Source organism: Cetorhinus maximus, chromosome 21 (assembly GCF_964194155.1).
Source record: "Cetorhinus maximus chromosome 21, sCetMax3.hap1.1, whole genome shotgun sequence".
Classification (NCBI taxonomy): Eukaryota; Metazoa; Chordata; class Chondrichthyes; order Lamniformes; family Cetorhinidae; genus Cetorhinus; species Cetorhinus maximus.
This window is the reverse complement of record NC_135899.1, coordinates 86,816,251-86,832,565: the sequence shown is the minus strand read 5'-3', so window position 1 is coordinate 86,832,565 and position 16,315 is coordinate 86,816,251. Positions and strand designations below refer to the sequence as shown.

The 16,315-nt window shown below is 40.3% G+C and overlaps 1 protein-coding gene across 1 annotated transcript in view; it reads left to right on the top strand.

Moving 5' to 3' along the window:
- Window positions 1-3,157, top strand: part of stx12 (syntaxin 12) — a 29,560-nt gene extending 26,403 nt beyond the window's left edge. Inside the window, exon 10 of the mRNA XM_078567386.1 lies at window positions 1,118-3,157. Within this exon, the coding sequence (XP_078423512.1) occupies window positions 1,118-1,210 (93 nt within the window). The 3' untranslated portion in view covers window positions 1,211-3,157. The remainder of the gene's footprint in view (window positions 1-1,117) is intronic.
- Window positions 3,158-16,315: the final 13,158 nt, after the last annotated feature.

Sequence of the window (16,315 nt, the reverse complement as noted above, 5' to 3'; positions counted from 1 at the left end):
TGTCTTGGGACATTTCATTACACTAAAGGCACTATATAAATGTTATCTTTGCTCCAGTGGTAAGTCTTTGTATTTCAAATCTCACCTTCACTGTAATTACCCATCCTTGGTGTCATTTTGATGAATCTTGGAGGCATTCTCTTTGGTTTTAATGTCCTTTCTATAATGGGGTGCCCCAAAGTTATACTCTAAATGCAGCCTAATCAATTTTATGCAAACGTATTACTCTTCTACTCTGACTTCCAAGTGTCCTGCCCTAATTATTGTAATATTGTTGAAATCTTGCATTCTCAGGTTTTGAAATTGAGATTCATTGTACCATCTCTTACTTTAACTCCTTGCACTGCAAAATTAGACCCTTGCTGCCTGTTTTGTTCTTTTCTATAACAGTGTAAAACCTAAACCCCGCCTTGACCATTTATTTTTGTTTTTCTTCCTGCATCTTCTACCTTCTCTTCAACATTGAAGATCTTCTTCTGTTTTACTGACCTTGATCTTTCACTTAATTTAAAATGAAATAATGTAGATAGTGTATCTGTGGTAAAAAGGGCAGCTAATCAGTTCCTTTTCTGCCACACTCTGATAATTGCTGCTCTCGACGAGAAATAGTAAATTTACTAATTTGTTCAAACAGTTGTCGTCATCTTTTTATGTAATATTATTCCACAACAGGTTATCCCCTTAAATCACAACCCATATAAATCCCTTTAACTTTATTTCCCACTTCCAAATGTATTAGGCATTCCATTGCTTTTATCAGTTCTATTTTTTTTTTAGTAAGCCTTGCCTTCGCCAAAAAAAAGTATAAAGTTACTTGTTCCATTTCCTAGTGAATATGGATCTACAATGCTTTCCTTGAATTAACCAGCTTCTCTCATTATTGCTACGTAGGAAAAGTCGAAATGTTTTTCTAGTACAATTGAAAGTGTACTTCTTGGGTTCAGGCTTGGGCACATGAGGCAGAGTTACTCGTATGTAATAATAACACTATATATAGGAATGCTTGGAGCTGATGGTTGCCCAACATAGGTGTTAATTTTTCCAGCAATAACACCACCTGCGTTATTGAACACAGAATAAAATTGACTTGGTCATCCTCGTATTTTTGCATTTTCAGAAAAAATCCCGCAAGAAATTGTGCATCCTGGTTCTAGTTCTTGCAGTGGCTGGCGTCGTTTTGGGCCTTTTCATTTGGTGGGCATCCAAATAGAGCTTCCATGAAAAACACTGCACCTCGCAACATGGTGAAAATTAAAACTGTACACCAATGGAAGTCAATGGACGATTTTCTCTGCAAGTTCACTGAGGGTGTAACTTAACAATTTGTCGTGAATTTCATGAAATGAGAACCAACACCTAGAAAGTGGTCACGCTATTTATTTTATGTGCACAACAATGTAATATTTACCCTTTGTTTCCATACGTTTGTGCACTGTGAATTTAAAAAGAATTGCTACTTGTTTAAAGCAACAAAGTCTGTAAAGCTATATCATCAGTTGTGTTTTGTAATGATGTGCAAGTGGCTTGGATTTTCAATGTCACTCGGCTAGATTTTACACTTGGGGGAGTCCAACATGGCAATGATCCTTTTTATCAATTTTTGCAAGTCAAAAACCAATTACCATTGCTCTCCTCCTCTCCATCTGGACAAATACCACTATGCTGTAAATTCCTTCTTAACCTATTTGTCCTAAATTTGCCTCATGCTTTACAGTGTAAAATATGGATTATTGGCAATGGAATATCAATCTTTTTGACATCTGTCACAATACCGCTAGATCATGATGGGCTTTTCAGTGATGCAATTTTTATTGGCAAACATTAGATCACTGATTCCTGCCCGGTGATTTGAAAGCAGAAACAAAAATCGTTACTGTCAAACAGATTTGAGTTGATCACCATTTTTTGTTCCTAGTTTGTCTAATATAATCAGACATGTACATTGCAAACCTTCATGTGGATTTCAGTCTTCCAGTTTTTCAAAATGCTTTGTTTCAATCATTTTCATATTTTAGTTTTCCAATGGTAGCTTTCCAAGATCAAACCAAAGGGCTTGTGATGATGATTGAAAAAATGTGAAACTAGTTCTCGTCCTTAGAACCACTTTAGGTGCCTTTTACAAGGCTGTGTCTATTGTGTGTGGCTTGAGTAGAGTTCTGCTAAACCATTAATATTTTAATGATTCTTCCAGTGTTATGGCTTAATTCCAAGTCTGGTATAGCAGAAATAGGGAATGAGGAATTGATTCTGTCGCCCTTAAACTTCCTTTCACCTCAGTTCTATAAAGCACAAGTATCTGTCTGCCTGATAGCAGTATACCAGATTTATTTTAAAAAAAGCACTTCAATTGTCCTAATTGGAACAGAGGGAGCACAAACTGAGTGTCATTGTCATCAGAGCTTTGTGATTAGGATGGAGTGAGCTTGATTATTTAATGTAGCTGTCATTACATTACTTGAGGTATAACAGACCTGTGAAAATTGGTCTAATAGTGTAAATTTTGATGATTTGTGAATTTGACTCCCTCAGGACCTCTGCTGAATCTCTTCTCAATCAGAGCAATATATATATATGTTTTGACCTTCGGTGGGACCATGCAAGATATTTCACTAAACTTACCACAAGGTAATAGAGCCACTCATTGGGAATGGAGTAGAAATTGAGAGATAATCTTCATCTGCAGGATGATAGGTGAAAAGGAACTAACATCTCCAGAATAAAAAATTTGAAGAAGCAAATAAAAGTTGATATAAAATTAGGTGTCGTTTTAGAAAATGTTTTTTTTTTTCCTTGTCTAATAAATCATGCACATTTCTCAATGTAAAAATAGCACCTACTGGCAGTACCAAACTAATCTGTTCTGCATTTTTTAAAATGTTTTTCTCGGAGAGTTTTCCCAGATTGAACATAAATCCTTGAATATCTATGCACCTTATTGCTCTTGCAGAATGCAATACAAATAACCAAAACGATCAGCTTTGATTTTTTTTGTGTGTTTTGAGGCCATGCTCAGTAGGAGCTTGAACCCTAAATGTCTACTTAGCCATTCCATTCTCTGTACTTTACATTATATCACATATATAATAGTTTATGAAAAAGCCAACATTTGGCTGTCTGTTTTGGTATTCTGTTATGAATAAATATCCCCTCACCCTGATTGTATGTAAATATTTGTATTCCGTTTATAAAACGCGTAAAGGTACTGTTATACCACAGGTACCAGTCCTGTAGAGTGTGATGTGTAGCTGGCAGACTCTGTCCATAATTGATCAGAAGTGTTGACCCTTCCCCTGTTTTAAAGAATTGTCCAGCTGGCCGTGTAGGCCACCTGGGAATGTTTCAAAGTTGACTTTATACCAAACTAGGATGTCATTGCACCTGACACAAACCCCAAGTAGTGTCAGCCTACATGTTCAAGATGGTTGTACATCTCATGTCTTCAATGTGTTTAGGACTCTGGAGACCATCTTCATGTTGGTATACATCTAAAGCTGCTTTGCCTCAACTTGAAAGCATAAGTATAATTACCAAGGTTAGAAATATTTCTGATAAGATCATCAAAATTGACTTCTAAGGATAGTTTTTCAAACCGGCTTGTGTCTCATTTGCTTGTGCATGTGTCATCTGGAACGGGTAATTTATTCACCTAAGGAAAATCACTGCATTGAGACACTTACCTTATCCCCCCCCTCAACCACCCTTTTCCTTTTATGATTGTCTTTCAGTTCAACATTGCATGATTGCTGACCCATGGCATTTTATTAACTAAACCTGATTTAAAAACTCAATCAATGGAGTACTTTCCATCTGGAAAGAACTCCACTGACTAAAACACATCCTACTGGACATGGAGAAAGAGTGTTCTATTAACCATCTGACTTCGCTTTGACCTTGTTATAATACTAATAGGCATTAAATAAATGTAATTGTCGGTGCCTCAAAACATTTTTCACATTTAAATAGGTTTGAAGGCCATTAACCTGGATGGAAGATTTCGTAGTTGTTCTCTACCAGACTTATTCAATAAAGAGCTAAGAGATAACGAACCAGTTGATCTTTTTTTAATATATATGTATGTATATAGTAAGTCCTCACTTAAAGTTGTAGTTGTGTTCCTGAAAATTGTGACTTTGTAAGTGAATCATGGGTTCCCGTAGGAATCAATGTTAAAGCCGGAGTTGGGTTCCTCTGGGCATTTCTTGCCTGAAAAAAAATCAATTTGAGTTGAAATACTGTGCCATGTGTGTGCAGCACTGTGCATTCCCAGCTGAAACAACCTGCAAACTAAAATGTCACTAAACATAAATGAAACACTGTATAAATTGAAGGGAAAACATATCAGGGCTATGGGGAAAGAGGAGTATTTCAAAGAGCCAGCACAGCCATGATAGGCTGAATGGTTTCCTTCTGTGTTGTATAATTTGATTATTCTATGATTAGAGGCTGAGGAGTGGCCTCTTAGTCTAGTTCCCTAACCCTATCCCTAGACTCCACAGAAAATCTCTGCCATGTTTTCCTCTAAGGTTCAGAAACCTTGTTCCCTAACTACTTTCTTCTGCAGCTAAATGCATTTTTTTAAAAAACCTATTTGTAATCTTTCAATCATGAGACACTGTATTACATTTTCACATCTTTTATCTCTGCACGTTACAGTTAGTTGCTCCAATGATTCTTTTCCATTGCATTCTTCACCCTTTGAAGAAAACAAAATGCTGTGTCACAGAGGGCTACTGAGGCCCTTCAGTCACCTTCAGGTGGGTATCCAATATTCATTGCCCGAATTTCTACAGATTCATGTCAATAGGATTTCTGTTCACTCACTGTCTACTGATCTGCAACAACGAAACACAACGATGACGCTGACAAATGGCACAAAAACGAAAATAGTATCACAGAATCAGGGAGTGCAGAAGTGGCCCTTCGGCCCATCGAGTCTGCATCGACACGAGAAACACCTGACCTACCTACCTACCTAATCCCATTTACCAGCACTTGGCCCATAGCCTTGAGCGTTACGACATGCCAAGTGCTCATTCAGGTACTTTTTAAAGGATGTGAGGCAACCCGCCTCCTCCACCCTCCCAGGCAGTGCATTCCAGACCGTCACCACCCCCAGGGTAAAAAAGCTTTTCCTAGCATCCCCCCTAAACCTCCTGCCCCTCACCTTGAACTTGTGACCACTCGTGACTGACCCTTCAACTAAGTGGGACAGCTGCTCCCTATCCACCCTGTCTATGCCCCTCATAATCTTGTACACCTCAATCAGGTCACCCCTCAGTCTTCTCTGCTTCAGCAAAAACAATCCAAGTCTATCCAACCTCTCTTCATAACTTAAATGTTTCATCCCAGGCAACATCCTGGTGAATCTCCTCTGCACCCCCTCCAGTGCGATCACATCCTTCCTATAATGTGGCAACCAGAACTGCACACACTACTCCAGCTGTGGCCTCACCAAGGTTCTATACAACTCCAACATGGCCTCCCTACTTTTGTAATCAATGCCTCAATTGATAAAGGCAAGTGTCCCATTTGCCTTTTTCACCACCCCACTAACATGCCCCTCTGCCTTCTGAGATCTATGGACACACGCCAAGGTCCCTTTGTTCTTCAGAACTTCCTAGTGTCATGCCATTCATTGAATACTTCCTAGTCAAATTACTCCTTCCAAAGTGTATCACCTCTCACTTTTCAGGGTTAAATTCCATCTGCCACTTATCTGCCCATTTGACCATCCCGTCTATATCTTCCTGTAGCCCAAGACACCCAACCTCACTGTTAACCACCCAGCCAATCTTTGTGTCATCCGCAAACTTACTAATCTTACCCCCCACATAGTCATCTATGTCGTTTATATAAGTGACGAATAATAGGGGACCCAGCACAGATCCCTGTGGTATACCACTGAAACACTGGCTTCCAGTCACTAAAGCAGCCTTCTATCATCACCCTCTGTCTCCTACAACTAAGCTAATTTTGAATCCACCTTGTCAAAGGCTTTGCTGAAATCCATATCAACTACATCAACTGCACGACCCTCATCTATACACCTGGTCACCTCCTCAAAAAATTCAATCAAATTTGTTAGGCATGACCTCCCTCTGACAAAGCCATGCTGACCGAGCGTGACGTATCGGAAAACCAGGCACCAAAGAGTAAACTTTAAAACAAAACAATGTTGAAAGTGCTGATTTAAAGCAAGAACTGACTGATGTTTGAGCAAAGAATGTTGGTTCTAGCAAGCCCATTGCCCTCCGAATAGTGTTTTGTGATCTTTAGTATCAATTGGAACAAGCAGACAGTTCTGCATTTGCTGTAACCTTTCATTCTGAAGGGCAAAATGCTACTGCAGTGGAATGTTGAGCCATAACAAACTCAAACTTTCAACCAAGTGATAGGCAATAAACCCAATGTTCCTTGTTCCTGTTACCTTAAGCATCAGCTGATGCTTTCCTTTGTCACTTTTTTCTGACTACTTACAGCTCAATTTTTGATAAAGTTAATGAAGTGTAGGATGTCGATAAGGCTGGGTAAATTCAGAAGTAGTGAATAGGATAAAATTGAGTTAAATCTGGAGATTATGAGGAAGAGAATATTTAAAAATTTTGTTTTATTGGACTGGAGAAGAACTTTTTAAAATATGGCTAATAAACTTTCAATCCATTCATTTTGTTGAATGCTGAAATGATTGCTCAGTGATAAACAGTGATTTTTCCCAGCCAGGAATGATTTTCAACTATTGTGACCCAGTAATTTGTAAATTCAACTTTTTTCATGATTTCCTGCATTTTATGAATTTTTTTTAGCTTTCACATGTCAATTACCAACCTCGACAATTTTTTATGTTCCATAAGCTCATTAAAATGGGCTATTAAGGACAGTCTTCAAATAAATTGCAATTCTTTTGATACATAAACAATATATAAATGCCCCAGACCTAAGAGCTAGCTTTGCGTTCTGGTGTGGTGGTTAATATATTTTGTGTTTTGGACACCGTGAGCATGTTAGGTCCATATACTCCAGTAGTACCGACCTCACTTGAAGATATACTTGGCGACTGGAGTCTGTTTGACCAGGGTCATAGTTGACCTTCATGAGAAACTTCTCCGTTTCAAGGAGCTAAAAGAGTGGGACCATGTGGGGAAGAATTTGATGAAATGGAGGAAAAGAGCCCAGCATTTCCACATCATATTGCATCCTCCGGATTCGCCCAACACAGAAGGAGGCCATTTGGTCCATCATATGAAAAGAGCTGTCCAATTAAATCCGACTACCATGTTCTTTATTCCCAGTTTTTCCCTTTGACCTATATATTCAATTTCCTTTTGAAAGTTATGAATTGAGTCATGGCTGAACATGATAGTTAATTCATAAACCATTCATGTTTATGTATAAACAGCAAATGATGACCTGAGTAATTTGTTTTTTAGTGGTCTGGCTGCAGGATAAATGTTAGCCAGGGAGAGACCCTGGCTAACCCTCAGAACACTATCATGCGTTCTTTAACGTTCTTTCATTCTAAGAACATAAGAAATCGGAGCAGGAGTAGACCGTTAAAGCCCTCACGTCAGCTCAGTCATGCAATACAAACATGGCTGATGATCTATCTCAACTTCACTTTCCCGCCCACTCCCCATATTCCCTGGATATCATAAGCGATTTCTTTAAAATCTATCGATCCAAGCTTGAATAAGCTCAACAATGGGGCATTCATAACACCTGGGGTAGAGAATTCCAAAGATTCATGACCCTCTGAGTGAAGACATTTCTCCACAACTCAATCCTAAATGATTGATTCCTTAACATGAGGCTGTGTCCCCATGTTCTAGATTCCCCAGCCACAATGTCTGTCTTTACCCTGTCAAACCCCTTCAAAATCTTGTATGTTTCAATGGCATCACTTCTCATTCTTCTAAACTCCAGAGAGTATGGGCCCAATTTAGCCTCTTATAATAGGACCAACCTCTCCTCCCAGGAAACAACCTAATGAACCTTGGCTGTAATGCCTCCAAAGGCAGGTATATCCTTAACTATGGAAACCTAAACTGCGCACAGTACTCCAGGTGTGGTCTCACAATGGTAACATGTTACAATGCGGCAGATGATGTGTGCCAGGCAGATCAAATCCACGAGGGAAACTTGATCACACAGTCACAACGATTTTGCAATTTGTATTTTATTTTGAGATGCATGCCCTGAATTCATTAGTAATAAGCCCAACAAGACTCTAGGTTGTTTTTTACAAACCTAAATTAAACATATATTAACAAAAGATTTCAAACACATACATAGGTCTACAAATTGCTACTTTAATAACTCTTAAATCCCCTAATTAATCTGGCTCCCAGTTACACACCCACTAAGGCAACGGTAATAAAAAAGTGATTTAAACAGATCCAGGCAAGTCAACACAATACCCTGGGCAGTAAAGTGGTTCCTCCCAGCTTCGGTTTCTGTAGACAGCAGCTTAATGCACAACTACTGGAGGCTTTTCACATTTGTGGTAGATTTTACAGTGCTTTTCCTCTCTGACATACAGCCTCTTCTCCTTTATGCATGTTTCTCCCTTTTAATGCAAATTCAATTGTTCCCCTATGCCTTTAGAACTTTACCTTTCTCATAATATAAATCTTTTCATGGTGCTAACACTATCAGTAACTTTTGGGGAAAATAAACACACTGTTTGGCATAGCTTCTCTGGCTAGGTGTAACATCCTATTATCTCTTTGAAATTCAGACTACTCTGATTTATCTAAAAATGCAAATTCTCCTCACCTCACATTCTAAAACTTCAGCCATGTTTAAGTATTTAGCATTTCAAACCCTATCTTCCTTTGATGAGTCAAAGTCTCCAGACCAGCTCCAATTCAATTAAATCCCCCCGCACACACACACACACACAAACTATCCAACCCCCACTATTAACCTACTTTTACAAAATATCACAATAATATTATGAGAATTATTATACTTTCATGACAAACATTATTATTCTTGTACTCCTAAATGCGTGCTGTACCTCCATTCCAACATTCCTTGTATGAATATGGCCAGATCCCTCTGAACAGCGACATTTAAAAGTTTCATGCCTTTGAATAAAATACTGTTTTTTCTATTTTTAGTACCAAAGTGAATAATCTCACTAGGTTCCCTTTGAGCAGGATCGCACAAGAACAGCATCTTTGTGCACTGCTGCTCAGTCGTATCGGTCCAGTGTTATTGCACAGTGGATGGTAAATGCTGAACTGCTCAAATCCCAGAGAGAAACTTGAAACAGCTGCCACAACTGTTCTTGCAATTTGTATTTTTATTTTGAGATGCATGCCTTGAATTCAGTAGTAATAAGACCACCCAGTCTTAGAGGTTTTAACAAAACCAAATTAAACATTTATTAATAGAAGAAAAGATTTTAAGCACATACATGGGCTTACAGATACTACTATGATAACTCCTAGCTCTCCTGATTAATCTGACTCCCAGTTACACCTCCGTTAAGACAACAGTAAAAACAAAATAGATTTTAACAAACTCAGGTAAAGCGCACGATACCCTGGACAGGGATATTCACAGTGAATTCTCTTAGCTTCGGCTCCTATAGGCAGCAGCTTGGTACACAGAGGCTGGAGGCTTTTCACACTTGTTAGATCTTAAAATTCCTTCTTTCCTTACACATAACCTCATCTCCTTTATACATGTTTCTCCCTTTTTAATGTAAATCCCATTTTTTCAATATGCCTTTGGACTTTACCTTTCTAATAATAAAAATCTTTCATTGTGTCAATTTTATCCGTAAGCTTTGGGAAAAATAAACACACTGTTTGGTTTCTTCGGGCTAAGTGTAACATTTCACCCTCGCTTTGAAATTCACAGCTACTCTGGTTTATCTCAAAATGCAAATTTTCCTTTTACACCTCACATTCTAAAACTTCAGCCATGTTTACCCATTTAACATTTCAAACCTAGCTTCACTTCTGATACATCAAAGCCTTCAGACCAGCTGTCTTTAATTCAATTAAGTCCCCCCACCACACACACACACACACACACGCGCACTATCCAGACCCCACTATTCCTACTTCAGAATAAATCCCAATAACCTTATGAAAATTATTATATTTTCATGACACCCAGATGGTACTGGCAGAGCTTGAACCCATCACTTTGACTCAAGGGCAATAGTGACTTGAGCCAAGGTGAAGTTTGAGGAAAGGTCAACGGTTCTGTTCAAAGACGTTTTGCCAAACATTTGTGTTGTATTTGGCTAATATAATTGTTTCTATGCATAAACTGAATCTGCTTTTAGCTATACAGGGTGGGTCTAATACATGACATTTATACCTTTTTGATTGGTAGATTTTGCAGATACAGTGTTTGTTCCCATGCATGCTATTTATTACTAAATAGGGAACATTTTAGTACTGGACTGCACAATCATGGGTCATGGGAGAGCATAGCCTGTTCACAAGGAGCCTAGTGCAACCTAGAATGACATTTTACGCAGAGCTCAGGAAAGAATTAATTAAAATATGCGAGAGATCCTGTTTTACATAGTGAAGGTTTAGGGGTAAGTATATTTAGGCTTTGTCAGGAGATTTGTTGGCAGTGTTGGTAGAACACAACTTTCAAAAAGGAATTGAATGTATACTAGAAAAAGAAAAATGTACAGGCGTATGGGGAACGAAATGGTCAGTGGGACGAATTAGATAGTCCTTTCAAAAGCTGACACTTGCAAGTGTCCTCTTTCTGTCTGCTCTAAGCCTCACCGTGAAGGTAGGTTCTATCATTACAGTTGTACCAGGGAATAAAGGGAGCCGTGAGAGGTGACAGAAGGTTCATTTATCAGATAAATAAGCCACTCCTACCGCACCATCCCCCATATCCTGCTTAATGGTATGAGGGACATCCGATGACCCTCCACAGAAAAGGATGCAGGTCAACCCACCAGGATGGTCTGGTGGCTCTCTGCTTCTTTCTCGAAAAGAGGCCTGAACAATCCCCATCCACCACTACTCTCCTCCGCCTGGCTGAACTTGTTCTCTCACTGAACAATTTCTCCTTAAACTCCTCTCACTTCCTCCAAATAAAAGGTGTGGCTATGGGTACCCGCATGGGCCCCAGCTATGCCTGTCTCTTTATGGGGTATGTGGAACATTCCTTGTTCCAGTCCTACTCCGGCCCCCTCCCACAACTCTTTCTCAGGTACATCGATGATTACTTCGGTGCTGCTTCATGCTCACGTCTGGACCTGGAAAAATTTATTAATTTTGCTTCCAATCTCCACCCCTCCATCATTTTCACATGGTCCATCTCTGACACTTCCCTTCCCTTCCTTGACCTCTCTGTCTCAATTTCTGGTGATAGACTGTCCACCAATATCCATTACAAGCCTACCGACTCCCACAGCTACCTCGACTACAGCTCCTCACACCCCGCTTCCTGTAAGGACTCCATCCCATTCTCTCAGTTCCTTCACCTCCGTCACATCTGTTCTGATGATGCTATCTTCAAAAACAGTTCCTCTGACACGTCCTCCTTCTTCCTTAACTGAGGTTTTCCACCCATGGTGGTTGACAGGGCCCTCAACCGTGTCCGGCCCATCTCCCGCGTATCCGCCCTCACACCTTCCTCTCCCTCCCAGAACCATGATAGGGTCCCCCTTGTCCTCACTTATCACTCCACCAGCCTCCGCATTCAAAGGATCATCCTCCGCCATTTCCGCCAACTCCAGCATGATGCCACCACCAAACACATCTTCCCTTCACACCCCCTGGCGGCATTCCGTAGGGATCGTTCCCTCCGTGACACCCTGGTCCACTCTCTACACCTCAACCCCCTCCCACAGCACATTCCCATGCAACCGCAGAAGGTGCATCACCTGCCCCTTTACTTCCTCTCTCCTCACCGACAAGGGCCAAAACACTCCTTTCAAGTGAAGCAGCATTTCACTTGCACTTCCCTCAATTTAGTCTACTGCATTCGTTGCTCCCAGTGCGGTTTCCTCTACATTGGAGAGACCAAACGCAGACTGGGTGACCGCTTTGCGGAACACCTTCGGTCTATCCGCAAGCATTACCCAGACCTCCCTGTCGCTTGCCATTTCAACACTCCACCCTGCTCTCATGCCCACATGTCCGTCCTTGGCCTGCTGCATTGTTCCAGTGAAGCTCAACGCAAACTGGAGGAACAGCACCTCATCTTCCGATTAGGCACTTTACAGCCTTCCGGACTGAATATTGAGTTCAACAATTTTAGATCATGAACTCTCTCCTCCATCCCCACCCCCTTTCCAATTCTCCTTTTTTCCAATAATTTATATAGATTTTTCTTTTCCCACCTATTTTCATTATTTTTAAATGTATTTCCATCCATTGTTTTATCTCTACATTTCAAAAACAGAATTACCTGGAAAAACTCAGCAGGTCTGGCAGCATCGGCGGAGAAGAAAAGAGTTGACGTTTCGAGTCCTCATGACCCTTCAGTTTTTATCTCTACCTTTTAGCCTATTTCGATCCCTTCCCTCCACCCCACCCCCACTAGGGCTATCTGTAACTTGCTTGTCCTGCTTTCTACCCTTAATTAGCACATTCCTTAGATAATATCACCACCTTCAACACCTCTTTGACCTTTTGTCTATGACATCTTTTGTTTATCTCCACCTATCACTGGCCCTCTATCCAGATCTACTTGTTTCCTTAGTTCTGTTGAAGAGACATACGGACTCGAAACGTCAACTGTGCTCCTCTCCGCAGATGCTGCCAGACCTGCTGAGTTTTTCCAGGTATTTCTATTTTTGTTTTGGATTTCCAGCATCCGCAGTTCTTTGCTTTATCAACTTGAACCTTTTGTTAGGTGCGTGTGCACCCTCTAGTGCCAAAATGGAATACTACAACTTGTAATTGCCACAGGCATAATTTTCCTCTTTTATATTGTCTATGCTTGCTCTAATCCACAAGCAGTGTCTTTGAGTGGGGGAAAGGCAGAGAGTAAGCTACAGGTTACTTTGAATTCCTTGGCAACCTTGTTCTGTTTTCAGCCAAATATACATAGACTTGTGAAAGAGTGAAATAGCGTCCAATATTTCATTTCTCCTCCACTATTGGGAATCATGCTCGGGAAAGAATTGCCCATAATTGTCACATGCTGCGTCTGACAACTGCACAGCTGATCCCTTTGCCAAAACCCACTGACAGTTTTTGCTTTACTACCTTTTCCAGCCAGTATTGGGACACCTACAGCTAAACAGAAGCGCGCAGCTATCACAATGTAAAGCACGTCCAGTGTCAAGTCTGATAAATTCAGACAGCAACCTACAAACGAGGTTAAATTAAAACTGTAATTGGGCAGAATGGTGGCATCTGAGATTCAGCATAAGTGTGATGTACAGTAAAATTAAAAATTGAAAAATGATGTACTCCATGATTGGAATCAAGCCAGCTAACCACTCAGGAATGCTTAGAACCATAGAACCATAGAACACTACAGCACAGAAAACAGGCCATTCGGCCCTTTTAGTCTGTGCCGAAATATTATTCCGCTAATCCCATTGACCTGCACCCAGTCCATAACACTCCAGACCTCTCCCATCCATGTGTCTATCCAATTTATTCTTAAAACTTAAGAGTGAGCCCGCATTTACCACGTCAGATGGTAGTGCGTTCCACACTCTCACCACTCTCTGAGTGAAGAAGTTCCCCCTAATGTTCCCCCTAAATCTTTCTCCTTTCACCCTAAAGCCATGTCCTTAATTTAAAGCTTGTCTTTAATTGGTAAATTGATCTAAATTATAGACAATACATCTGCACATAAAGAATGCTAATTAATATAGCAAAGTAAATTCTGCAATTTAAAGCCTAAATTTGAAGCTATTTTCTTTTATAAAATTATTACACCACATCTCCTACAGCAATAGTAGTAATGATAAGTTGCATTTAAATAAATCTGCTTGGCAAATTAAAGTTCAGGATGTTTTTGAACAAGAGAATGGTTTTGGTAAAGGATAATGGTGAGAATGTGAAATAGGCATACAATGTCTGCTTGAACAGTGATTATTACCCACCACTACAATTATAGCTCAACTGGCTGTTAATGTGTAAGACGGGTGTTACCGATCGGCACATGTATGCTCAGAAATCCTTTCAACGCAGTTAAATAATTGCTCATGATTCGGGCTCACGTGTGTTGGCTCAATGCAAGTTTATTACTCAGACACCAATAGTATAATAACTATGACGGTTAGACTATAGATTCGTACAACCTGGTTTGGAGACCCAAGATGATCAAACTTGCAAACGATACCGATCAACCTTGAAGTCAGAGGTGAGGTCAGAGTGTTGTTGCTGTTTTATCAGATTTTTAAATTATGTCAATGTCCATCTGTATCTCGGGTGTGTAAGATGCTGCTGTTGCCAGCTGCATATATTTTCCGGTTTAAAAAATACAGCAAACGTACCCAATTCTACATATTTTTTGTCCTTTGAACATGTTATTATATTAATAGGATGGAACGGCACAGGAACAGGAGGAAGCCTTTTCACCCCCCTTCAAGCCTGCTCTGCCATTCAATTAGATCATGGTTGATCTGCATCTTGGATCCATTTACCCAACTTGGCTCCATTTCCCTTGACACCCTTAGTCAAAATTTATCGATGTCAGTCTTGAAAGCTCCAATTGTCTCACAGCATCCACAACCTACCTAGGGGTTACCATTCCAAATTTCTGCTGCCCATTGTGTGAAAAGGTGCCTCCTAAATGGCCTGACTCTAATTTTAAGATGATGTCCCCTCGTTGTGGATCCCCCACCAGAGGAAATAGCTTCCTTACAACTACCGAATCCTCTGAAGATTTTAAACACCTCTATTAAATCGCCCCTCAATCTTCTGAATGGATGAGGATGGGAACACAAGCCAAGTTTGTGCGATATTTCCTCATAACTGAGGCCTCTAAGCTGAGGTGTCACAAAAACCTCAGAGCTCCTTGTGACATTATTGCTAATTTGGGTAAAGCTTGGGTTATTTTGTCGTAGGTAGAGATTATGTTACAAGCAGTAATGTGCTCTCCAATTTAAGTGATTGAATAAAATAGAGATGAGAGCATCTAGAAAGTAGCAATTTGGCTGATTATTGCCATTTTATTGATGTGCTTTGTCAGAGAGACACTTTGCTTCTATCAAGGTTGCCAAATCTTTATGCTCCGTTTATGGTTTCTCTCCTGACATCGCCCTGTGCAGTTTCTATGTTCTGTTACAGGAATGACTTTTGTCATTTACTTTTCATTTTTCAATGCCATACCCTGCCTTGTCTTTATTTAAAATTGTGATCAAAGCTTTCCCTGTGTCAGGATCATGCAAAAGCATCCTGTCAGTGATGTGTGTGACACAAAGGGAGTGTTTCAGGCCTAGGGTCGCCAACTGTGATTAAATGTGTTCCTGGACGTTTCATCACATGACTTGCCCCCATGCTCCAGCCATTCAATGGCCAACACATCCAACCTTGTAATGTACATACGAACATTCGAAATAGGTGCAAATGTAGGCCATTCGAGCCTACTCTGCCATTCATTAAGATCATGGCTCATCTGTTTGTGTTTCGAATTCCACATTCCCATTTACCCCTGTTAACTTTTAATTCCCTTGCCTAAAAAGAATCTATCTACTTCTGCCTTAAAAATATTCAATGATCCCGCCTGCATCGCCTTCTGAGGCAGAGAGTTCCAAAGCTGCAAAACCCTCTGAGAGAAAAAAATTCTCCTCATCTCTGAACTAAAAGGGCAACTCCTAATTTTCAAACAGTGCCCCCTAGTTCTGGACTCACCCACAAGAGGAAACACTCTTTCCACGTCCACCGGCCGATCAGGATCTTGTATACTTCAATCAAAACACCCCTTACTCTTCTAAACTCCAGTGGAAACAAGCCCAGTCTTTCCAACCTTTCCTCATAAGACAACCCATTCATCATCTAGTAAACCTCCTCTGAACCGTCTCCAACTCATTTACATCCTTCCTTAAATAAGGAGACCAAAACTACTTACAGTATTCAAGATGTGGTCTCACCAAATCCTTGTATAACTGGATAAAGGATAGCATTCCATTAGCCTTCTTAATTACTTGCTGTACCTGCAAACTAACTTTTTGTGACTCATGCATTAGAACATCTAGATCCCTCTGCAGCTTGGAATTCTGCAGCCGTCTCCGTTTAAGTAATACTTTGCTTTTTTATTCTTCCTGTCAAAGTGAACAACTTCACATTTTCCCGCATTATACTCCATCTGCCGTATTTTTGCCCACTCACTCAACCAATCTATATCTGTCTGCAACCTCCTC